Raw genomic sequence first — 11577 nt, forward strand, 5'->3', positions numbered from 1 at the left:
GTATCAAGGTGATGGTGGCTTCATAGAATGAGTTTGGGAGTTTTCCTTCCTCTGCAATTTTTTGGAAGAGTTTGAGAAGAATAGGTGTTAGCTCTTCTCTAAATGTTTGATAGAATTCGCCTGTGAAGCCATCTGGTCCTGGGCTTTTGTTTGTTGGAAGATTTTTAATCACAGTTTCAATTTCAGTGTTTGTGATTGGTCTGTTCATATTTTCTATTTCTTCCTGATTCAGTCTTGGCAGTTTGTGCATTTCTAAGAATTTGTCCATTTCTTCCAGATTGTCCATTTTATTGGCATAGAGTTGCTTGTAGTAATCCCTCATGATTTTTTGTATTTCTGCAGTGTCAGTTGTTACTTCTCCTTTTTCATTTCTGATTCTATTGATTTGAGTCTTCTCCCTTATTTTCTTGATGAGTCTGGCTAATGGTTTATCAATTTTGTTAATCTTCTCTAAGAATTTCATTTCTTCCAGGTTGTCCATTTTATAGGCATAGAGTTGCTTGTAGTAGTCTCTTAGAATGGTTTGTATTTCTGCAGTGCTTGTTTTAACTTTTTTCCTTTCTAATTTTATTGATTTGAGTCCTCTCCCTCTTTTTTTAATTTATTTAATTTATTTATTTTTGGCTGCTTTGGGTCTTCGTTGCTGTGTCGGGCTTTCTCTAGCTGCAGCGAGCAGGGGCTACTCTTCATTGCGGTGCGTGAGCTTCTCATTGCGATGGCTTCTCGTTGCGGAGCATGGGCTCTAGGCGCCTGGGCCTCAGTAATTGTGGCACATGGGCCCAGCTGCTCCGCGGCATATGGGATCTTCCCAGACCAGGGCTGGAACCCGTGTCCCCTGCATTGGCAGGTGGATTCTTAACCACTGCACCACCAGGGAATCGCTCTGTCTTTTTCTTGATGAGTCTGGCTAATGGTTTATCAATTTTGTTTATCTTCTCAAAGAACCAGGTTTTAGTTTTATTGATCTTTGCTATTGTTTTCTTTGTTTCTATTTCATTGATTTCTGCTCTGATGTTTATGATTTCTTTCCTTCTTCTAACTTTGGATTTTGTCTGTCCTTTCTCTAGTTCCCTTAGGTGTAAGGTTTGATTATTTGAGATTTTTCTTGTTTCTTGAGGTAGGCTTGTATAGCTATAAACTTTCTTAGAATTGCTTTTGCTGCATCCCATAGGTTTTGGGTCGTCATGTTTTCATTTTGATTTTCTCTTTGATTTCTTCAGTGATCTCTTGGTTATTTAATAACGTTTAGCCTCCATGTGTTTGTGTTTTTTACATTTTTTTCCCTGTAATTGATTTCTAATCTCATAGCGTTGTGGTCAGAAAAGATGCTTGATATGATTTCAGTTTTCTTAAATTTACTGAGGCTTCCATTTGTGGACCTAAGATGTGATCTATGCTGGAGAATGTTCCATGGGCACTTGAGAAGAAAGTGTAATCTGCTATTTTTGGATGGAACGTTCTATATATATCAATTAAATCTGTCTGGTCTGTTGTGCCACTTAAAGCTTGTGTTTCCTTATTAATTTTCTGTTTGGATGATCTGTCCATTGGTGTAAGTGAGGTGTTAAAGTCCCCCACTATTACTGTTGATTTCCTCTTTTAGAGCTGTTAGCAGTTGCCTTACGTATTGAGGTGCTCCTATGTTGGGTGAATATATAATTGTTACATCTTCTTGGATTGATCCCTTGATCATTACATAGTGTCCTTCCTTGTCTCTTGTAACATTCTTTATTTTAAAGGCTATTTTATCTGATATGAGTATTGCTACTCCAGCTTTCTTTTGATTTCCATTTGCATGGAATATCTTTCCATTCCCTCATTTTCAGTCTGAATGTGTCCCTAGGTCTGAAGTGGGTCTCTTGTAGACAGCATATATATGGGTCTTGTGTTTGTATCCATTCAGCCAGTGTCTGTCTTTTGGTTGGAGCATTTAATCCATTCACGTTTAAGGTAATTATTGATATGTATGTTCCTATTACCATTTCTTTAATTGTTTTGGGTTTGTTAATGTAAATCGTTTTCTTCTCTTGTGTTTCCCACTTAGAGAAGTTCCTTTAACATTTGTTGTACAGCTGGTTTGGTGGTGCTGAGTTCTCTTAGCTTTTGCTTGTCTGTAAAACTTTTTATTTCTCCATCAAATGTGAATGAGATCCTTGCTGGGTAATCTTGGTTGTAGGTTCTTCCATTAAATATGTCATGCCACTTCCTTCTGGCTTGCAGAGTTTCTGCTGAGAAATCAGCTGTTAACTTTATGGGAGTTCCCTTGTATGTTTTTTGTCATTTTTCCCTTTCTGCTTTCAATAACTTTTCTTTGTCTTTAATTTTTGCCAATTTGATTATTACGTGTCTTGGCATGTTTCTCCTTGGGTTTATCCTGTATGGGATTCTCTGTGCTTCCTGGGCTTGGGTGGCTATTTCCTTTCCCATGTTAGGGAAGTTTTTGACTATAATCTCTTCAAATATTTTCTCAGGTCCTTTCTCTCTCTTCTCCTTCTGGAACCCCTATAATGTGAATGTTGTTGAGTTGAATGTTGTCCCAGAGGTCTCTTAGGCTGTCTTCATTTCTTTTCATTCTTTTTTCTTTATTCTGTTCTGCAGCAGTGAATTCCACCATTCTGTCTTCCAGGTCACTTATTCGTTCTTCTGCCTCAGGTACTCTGCTACTGATTCCTTCTAGTGTGATTTTCATTTCAGTTATTGTATTGTTCATCTCTGTTAGTTCTTTAATTTTTCTAGATCTTTGTTAAACATTTCTTGCATCTTCTCCATCTTTGCCTCCATTCTTTTTCCGAGGTCCTGGATCATCTTCACTATCATTATTCTGTATTCTTTTTCTGGAAGATAGCCTATCTGCATTTCATTTAGTTGTTTTTCTGGGGTTTTATCTTGTTCCTTCATCTGGTACATAGCCCTCTGCCTTTTCATCTTGTTTATCTTTCTGTGAATATGGTTTTTGTTCCACAGGCTGCAGGATTGTAGTTCTTCAAGAAAATTCTCCCTATTTTTGGATCAATGAAGCATTTACTTGTGACTTCAAGAAGTGTCCCAGTTTTTTCTTTCACATTTCAATCTATAATGAATTGGCTATTGCCCATGGAATACAGGGGAATACAGTGTCTTTCCCAGTTAGATAACATTTTGTTAGAGATATATTTTGGGAGAGATAACAAACATCTTAGTGATGTTGGGTTATTTCTAAAAACATCTTTTTAAAAATTTTCCCATGAGGATCGTTAAATATCTCGTTCATTCTTCTTTAGTACCGAATTAAATTTGTTCTGGAGGGAGCCAGATGCAAACTTCCAGGTGGTCTTTCCTAGTGTAATCACATAGGAAGGGCTCAAGCCTACAAGCAGCGGGTTGTGACAATACATGTAAAATAATTGTCTTCCAGAGAAGCTCATTAGAGCCTCAAAACCCAGAGTGATTTTGGGGAGCAGATCACATAGGAACTCTGCCTAAGCATAATTAAAGTTCAGATGCTCATAATGAAAAGCGTTTATAATGTACCATATACAGTATAGACACACTGAGCCACTCTTACCAGGTTGGTGGGATCACTCATAAATCCCAGTTCGCAGATACCAATGAAGGACAAACATGGTGAGCAGGCATTCCTAAGAATCAGTGATCTAAGACCTGCTAGTAACTCTCTTCTGCACACTTCATAGTAGGACATTGTTAGGAGCAAGCACTACAGATACACCATAGAAAGTGTAATTAGAGCAGATGCAAACAGCTCAAGCAGGAAGTGGTTACTTCCTCACAAATTTAACAGCATCATGACATGTGAAAATTACACATTTTTACTATTATCACTTAAAGTCTTACTGTTCTCTAATGGTAGGGTCCAGAGTACATTGGAAAAATTAGAGAAATGCTATACAAATAAAAGAAATATTTCCATTTTAAGACCATCGATTCCTGTGAGAAAAACTTCTCAAAAACTGGGGATTTCTTTTTCTGTTCCTTAACTGAATGGATAAATTCTACCATTGTAATTACTGTGTGGGTACCTTTTCTCTGTCCCTTGCATGTGGACAGCAGTAGGTTAGTGATCTTTTACAGAGATCAGCATTTAGGGAAGTTATGTGGTTGAGGAATTCCTATGCCCAGACGTTGCACTGTCATGTTCCTTTGCACCACATGGAGGCATGGAAATGCGAGAAGTGGAAAGGCAGCCTCTCAAGTGGCTGGTTGAGAATCACTGCCTCCTGTAATTGGACAGGGAAGTTTTATGTTTTTTAGAGGAAAGCACCATTGGACCCTTTGTGTTTTATAATGATGGGCACATTCACCATCAAACCATTGATTGTGGTCTTCAGTGGACTCTGGTGCAAATTGCAATTCTTATTCAGTTCCCCAAGGTCAGCAAGGTCCAGGGTACACTTATGGTTTTGCCGGAAAATGCTCTTCTGGCATTTATCTTCTCAGTATATGCACATATATGTGGTAAAGATGGTGAGAAGCCACTCTGAGGCCCGTGAATATAGGGATTTTGTGGAGGTCTAAGTTGTCATGCCTTCTTTCTCATGCCTGAGTACTAACTTCAGAATAGCTTCCTAGCCCCATGAAATAGGACAGAGATAAAAAGGAGTAACTGAGTATCTGTCAAATATTTTTACAGGCAAGTTAAACTTAATACTTTTCCAACTTATTCAGCCAGTTGCATCTGACTACTTTTGATAGCCTGGAGTACTTTAGGGCAATATAGACAGCTGGGCCTAGTGATAAGCTGGATTTCCACAGGTCTCCTGCTTGTCATGTTTGGTGATGGGAACAGAAGAAAAAGCTTCCAGTTCACTGTGTTTTTTACCATTAAAACTTCATGCAAGGGGCTTCCCTGGTGGCACAGTGGTTAAGAATCCACCTGCCAATGCAGGGGACATGCATTCAAGCCCCGGTCCGGGAAGAGCCCACATGCCACAGAGCAGCTAAGCCCATGCACCACAACTACTGAAGCCCGCACACCTAGAGCCTCGTGCTCTGCAACAGGAGAAACCACTGCAATGAGAAGCCCGCACACCACAACGAAGAGTAGCCCCCACTTGCTGCAACTAGAGAAAGCCCATGCACAGCAACGAAGACCCGACACAGCCAAAAATTAAATAAGTTATAAAGAAAAAAACACCTCATGCAAATGTGACCCTGGGTTTCATGGAGTGCTATGTGATAGATATGGTGGGTATTAAAGGAGATGAATTTTTCTTACGAGGAGGTGATGATCTGGAAATATTTCTTACATTTGGAGTTCACACTTCTCCAGCATGCTCTGGATCCTACTGTTAGAGAATGATAAGACTTAAGTGATCATTGTAAAAATGATTTCCATGTGTACATGATGCTGTTAAATGTGAGGAAGTGGTTATGTAGAGAATAAGGATCTTGATGATCAAGTCACAGAATAAATATTTTAATAACAGCATCATTTGTGAACTTGTGAATGGACTACAGATTCCCACTACTGTCCGTCTCACCCATCTTCCTGTACACATATTTGTGATGTTTTAGGACCCAGTGGCCTTTGAGGATGTGGCTGTGAACTTTACCTTGGAGGAGTGGGCTCTGCTGGGGCCTTCACAGAAGAAACTCTACAGAGATGTGATGCGGGAAACCTTGAGGAACCTGGCCTCAATAGGTAAGGATGATGACATTCCTTCACTTAATCAATTAGAGAACAAGTGTTTCCTGCCCATCAATGTTGTTCTAAGATGTGGAATGGGGAAAGGGAATACTTTGGTAAGTAAATCATAGTTTGAAGTAATCATAGACTTTTCCTATAATTTACTGATCTTTTTGGTTCGTTTCAGGGGAAAAATGGGAAGACCATAACACTGAAGATCAGTACAAAAGCCAGGGAAGAAATCTGAGGTGAGTTGTACTCACAGTTGAAAGCAGTGTTCCACAAGAGAATCTTCTTATGTCATGAAATTTAGAAACAAGTAGACACAAAAGGGCCCAGCTTCAAATTTATTTATTCCCAGAAAATTGTTACCAAAAAATGTTTTCTTAAGTGTCATGGATGTCCATTGTTTCCCAAATACTTTAGTTTAAAACATATTCAGAGACTGCATTTATGAATATCACTATGATAATAGCAATGGTTGAGCTTTCTTGCAGAGCATTCAGTATATTCACTTCAAACAATTTACATGGTGCAGAAAAACCTAACACTTTCCTGATAAATGATAAAAATGTAATACTAATATTTACTATAAAATCATTAACAAAGAAATGATTAACAGTGCGCTTTGATTAACACTGTGCTTTAATTTTTTTTTTAACAGAAGCCATACATTACGGAGATGCTGTGAAAGTGAAGAAGGTAGTCAATGTGGCGAAAATATCAGCCATATTCCAAATCTTAATCTGAACAAGAAAAGTTCTACTGCAGTAAAACCATGGGAGTGCAGTGTGTGTGGAAAAGTCTTCATGAGTCGTTCATCCTTTAATAGGCATGTTAGATCTCACACTGCACCCAAACCATCCAGGTATCAGGAATGTGGAAAGAAGCCTTATAAATGTAAGGTATGTGGGAAAGCCTTCAGTTATCTCCAGCCTTTTCAGAAACATGAAAGTAATCATAGTATAGAGAAATCCTATAAATGTAAGGAATGTGGGAAATCATTTAGATATCGCCAATCTGTTCGAAAACATGAACGGACTCACACTGGAGAAAAACCCTACCAGTGTAAACAATGTGGGAAAGCCTTTCGATATCATCAAACCTTTCAAACACATGAAAGAACTCACACAGGGGAGAAACCCTATGAATGTAAGCAATGTGGTAAAGCCCTCAGTTGTCCAAGTTCCTTTCGAAGTCATGAAAGGACTCATACTGGAGAAAAACCCTATGAATGTAAAAAGTGTAGTAAAGCCTTCAGTTGTCCCAGTTCTCTTCGAAAACATGAGAGAACTCATACAGGAGAGAAACCTTACGACTGTAAGGAATGTGGGAAAGCCTTCATTTCTCTTGGAAGCTTTCAAAGACACATGATAACACATACTGGAGTTGGACCTTATAAATGTAAAGAATGTGGAAAAGCATTCAATTGTCCCAGTTCATATAGAATACATGAAAGATCTCACACTGGAGAAAAACCCTATGAATGTAAACAGTGTGGTAGAGCCTTCAGTTGTTCCAGTTCCTTTCGAACACATGAAAGAACTCACACTGGAGAGAAACCTTATCAATGTAAGGAATGTGGAAAAGCCTTCCATTGGCTCACCACTTTTCAAGTCCATGTGAGAACTCACACTGGTGAAAAACCGTATATATGTAAGCAGTGTGGTAAAGCCCTCAGTTGTCCCACTTCATTTCGAAGACATGAACGGACTCACACTGCAGAGAAACCCTATGAATGTAAGCAATGTGGGAAAACTTTCAGTTCTCCTCTAGGTTTGCAAATACATGAAAGAACTCACACTGGAGAGAAACCGTATAAATGTGAGAAATGTGGGAAAGCATTTGTTTCTCTCACAAGCTTTCGGAGACACATGATGACGCACACTGGAGATGGACCTTATAAATGTAAGGAATGTGGGAAAGCATTTAATTGTCCCAGTTCATTTCGAATACATGAAAGAACTCACACAGGAGAGAAACCCTATGAATGTAAAATATGTGGTAAAGCCTTCAGTTGTTCCAGTTATGTTCAAGTACATGAAAGAACTCATACTGGAGAGAAACCCTATGAATGCAAGGAATGTGGGAAAGCCTTCATTTACCGCACAACCTTTCGAGGTCACATGAGAATGCACACTGGTGAGAAACCATACAAGTGTAAAGACTGTGGGAAAGCCTTTAGTCGACCCAGTTCATACAGAAGCCATGAAAGAATTCACACTGGAGAGAAACTTCTTGAATGTAAGCATTGTGGGAAAGCCTTTAATTGGCCCACATCCTTACATAAACATGTCGTGAGAATGCACACTGGATATAAGTGATAAATACAAGAGAGTTTCCTATCTTAACGGGCTGGCCAGAAAATTCATTGGGTTTTTCTGTAACATCTTACAGAAGAACGAACTTTCTGGCCAACCCAATATATTCAGAGTCATATGAAAACTCTACTGGAGAGAAATGCTATAACATGTAAATAATATGGGAAAGCCTGATGTAGATTAATTCACATATAATGCTCCAAAAAATTCATAACATGAAATGTTTTAAAAGTTAAAAATATATCTTTATCAGTGGCTTATTCTGAAACTCAGTCTCTAATTATGGATTCTACTTGTTAATTTTGCAAATGAACACTGAGTTGAAACAATTCTGTAAGTACTCTTTAAGCAATAGTATATAAGCGTAGTAGGTAGTATTTTTCCTTAAATCAGCTTATAGAATTTTTGTCTTTCCATTTTGAAATCTGTTGGATCCATGGGTGAACTGGAATATAATTGTAATGTGCCAATATTATATAATGTGCCAAAAATATATAATTTTTAAGTTGTTCTGTAAGTAAAGGGGGCATGGAATAATGACACTCTGCTAGTTGTTGGGATTTTCCTATTGGCTTCATGTGGCAGGTACTGGATATTTCTTACCCATTGTAAATATGCCTCTTTTATTAGAAAAACTTTTTTCTTTTGTCAGAAGAGCCTTCTTCCATTTTCCTTGCTAATAAATAGTTGGCATAAATTCGTAATTATGTGAAGTTTAACACAGAGTATAATCTCACTTGACTTAGTATCTACATCTTTTCTCTTTACTCTTTGTCATTTTCTCTTTACTCTGTCATTCCATCTGACTGTGATTTGGGTAAGAGACCCATGTTGACATCAACTGCATACTTAAACAAAGCAACCTTACATTGTTTGCAAGTGCAATTATTTTAAATTCGTAGCTACAATATCTTTGCACTGGAGCAACATTTTTTTCCCCCACCAATGCATTAAAAATCCTCCTACATTATTCTGATATCACCAGTTAGGGTCTCTCTTACCCATAATGCAATTAGAATAATTCTATCACTGAAGTCAACTAGTGGTATTACCATCCCTTCATTCATATTGAGCACTTACTGTGTGCCTGTGCTGTAAATACAACAGTGAACATAACTGATGTGGTTACTGCTCTCACATTGCAAGTCTGTGAGATTAAACATAAACATCACGTTTCTAGCTACTTTTTAAAGTGTTATTAACATTTAGGCTGATTCATTTTTGTAATAATCTTGTACGTTAGTGGACCAATAAGTCTTTATATTTGCAAAAAGAAAAGAGACCTGTTACAGGACACTAAAATGTAGAATTGGAGATGCTCTCCTGGAATGTGTTATGTTGTGACCTACATTTTCTAGAACCTGTTCTTTTCATGGTTCCATGTTAGACTTCACCACTAGCCTCCCTTGCATGACACTTGGAAGGCAAAGTGATGAAGGCCTTAGTTCTTGAGCCACACAGGAGTTTCACATATACCTGGTTCTAGCCCATTTTCCTGATTCTTTGCCCTGCCAGTCCAAAGTAGCCTCATTACCTCCAGCTACATGACTTCCATTTTCTCAGACCTGTTGGTTTCTACAGATGCCTCCACAAGTTCTACAGCAAAGATCCCTCACAGTTTGGATTTTCCTGCAAGTCCTCATGTGTCCACCAGGCAACAAATTTAGACTGCTGTGGTTGAGAACGTTTCGTGAAGCACTGACTCACCTCTTCTCTATATTGTATTTGTATAAGGTCTAATTTGTGTAGTAAACACATTGTTCTGTTGATATTGCTAGTGACTGTGTGTTCCTGATTCCACTATAGCAGCTACAGTGGTGCAGTCAGAAGAAAGCATATGGTCCTGTAGTGAGTTCCTCTACTGCACTGTGCAGTGACTTCTGTGGCCCAATCCTTCCATGTGAGAATTAGCACTTTCCTCTTATCGGATAGATTATGGATATTTCCAATCACTCACAATTGAACATAATTCCTCAGTACATTTTCAGTTATGATTGATTGTATGTGATTGAAAACAATGTTCTTTTTTTGTCAAATGCTTCTATAGATTTTTCTTAGAAATGTTTTATTAACTCTTTCAAAAAAACTTGTATACTAACAAATATTATCTTTTCCATTTCCTAATAGGATATATTGAAACATCCCATTGCAATTGTGGATTTTTAGATCAACTTTGTGGTTTTTTTCAAGGTAATCATTATAGATTTTGATTCAGTATTACCATGTATATTCTTCCTCAGGCAAATTTTTTTTTCATAGTTACAGTTTTTGTCATGAAACGGATTTCTCATTTGTTCTTAATTAAATTAAGTTAAATCATGGTTTTGTTAGTGCCTTCTTGCCAAAAACTGCCAGGTTCACACTTGTATTCAAATAGAGGGGCATGGGGGAGGGATAAATTGGGTGACTGGGGCTGACATATACACACTACTGTATATAAAATAGATAACTAATGAGAACCTACTGTATAGCACAGGGAACTCTACTCAATACTCTGTAATGGCCTATATGGGAAAAGAATCTAAAGAGTAAATATATGTATAACTAACTCACTTTGCTGTACATCTAAAACTAACACAACATTGTACATAACTATACTCCAATAAAAATTTTCTTTGAAAAATGGGTCAGAAAAAGCAATGTAAAAACAACAAATAGAGGGGCATAATGAATCACCATAATAAGGATGAACACAAACCATAAATGATAATGGGTCATATCAGTAAGAGACTGTCCAAAAGGTCTTCTTAACAGGATTTGGACTTGTGTTAGGTATTACCTCCTTTTCCAATCAACTGAGGCTTTATGAGTTTAGGTAAACTGTCGAGAACACAAACCTGGCAAGGGACAAAGACAGGGTTACTATTCCAAGCAAGGCTTTCTTGCTCAGAAGCTACTCCATGCTAATTTTTCAGCATCCCTCTTCTACTAGGCACTGTAGACTCAAATCATACACAATTTAGCATAAATAGGGCACTACACACTCTGGATATATAGGTGTGAAACAAGTTCTTCAAGTCCTGGCTCTTAAATTTTTGGGGGAAGAGGTGATTAACAAATAGCACAATCTGGGTTTATAAGATGGAAATAAGAGCTTTGAAGAAAGTAAACAATGCTATGAGGTAATAGGGAGACTGGAATTGTTTGTCTGTGGCGGGTCAGGGCCTCATGAGTGAGGATGTCATCACTGATCATTTTTTATTTACACCATCTTGCATCTTAAACACTATTTGAGGAACTGCTTGGGTGCAGTTGTAAAAAGTGGGGAGCAATATAGACATCCCTGCATTCCTGGGATCAACCATAATGGTTTCCCATAAAGATGTAAAAATGGTTCATCTTCATCTTTGCCATAGTTGAAAGTTTTATTGCATGTAATAGTAATCATGAGTTTGGACATGGATTATCCAAGACTTGAGACTCCCCATTCCCATTACTTTGGGCCATGAGTATTTTTGGTGTTTATGTTTATATTTAACATCATCTGAAAATACTTAAATTGCCTTTTAGGGACTTCCCCAGCAGTCCAGTGGTTAAAACTCTGAGCTTCTAATGCAGGAGATACAGGTTCGATCCCTGGTCAGGGAACTAAGATCCCACATGACATTGGGCACGGCCAAAAATTTAAAAAAG

General features: G+C 38.0%; 1 protein-coding gene across 1 annotated transcript; it reads left to right on the forward strand.

Moving 5' to 3' along the window:
• Positions 1 to 715: 715 nt before the first annotated feature.
• LOC103090418 (zinc finger protein 791) lies at positions 716 to 7947 on the forward strand. The gene is made up of 4 exons (XM_007461124.1): positions 716 to 725; positions 5519 to 5638; positions 5811 to 5871; positions 6288 to 7947. The coding sequence occupies exons 1-4, from the start codon at positions 716 to 718 to the stop codon at positions 7945 to 7947; spliced, it is 1851 nt and encodes a 616-aa protein (XP_007461186.1).
• Positions 7948 to 11577: the final 3630 nt, after the last annotated feature.

This window comes from Lipotes vexillifer, unplaced genomic scaffold (assembly GCF_000442215.2).
Source record: "Lipotes vexillifer unplaced genomic scaffold, Lipotes_vexillifer_v1.1 scaffold469, whole genome shotgun sequence".
Classification (NCBI taxonomy): Eukaryota; Metazoa; Chordata; class Mammalia; order Artiodactyla; family Lipotidae; genus Lipotes; species Lipotes vexillifer.

Coding starts and splice junctions, on each gene's coding strand:
- LOC103090418 (XM_007461124.1), top strand. Junction 5,639..5,810: donor GAGGAACCTGGCCTCAATAG/GTAAGGATGATG, acceptor GGTTCGTTTCAG/GGGAAAAATGGGAAGACCAT. Junction 5,872..6,287: donor AGCCAGGGAAGAAATCTGAG/GTGAGTTGTACT, acceptor TTTTTTTAACAG/AAGCCATACATTACGGAGAT.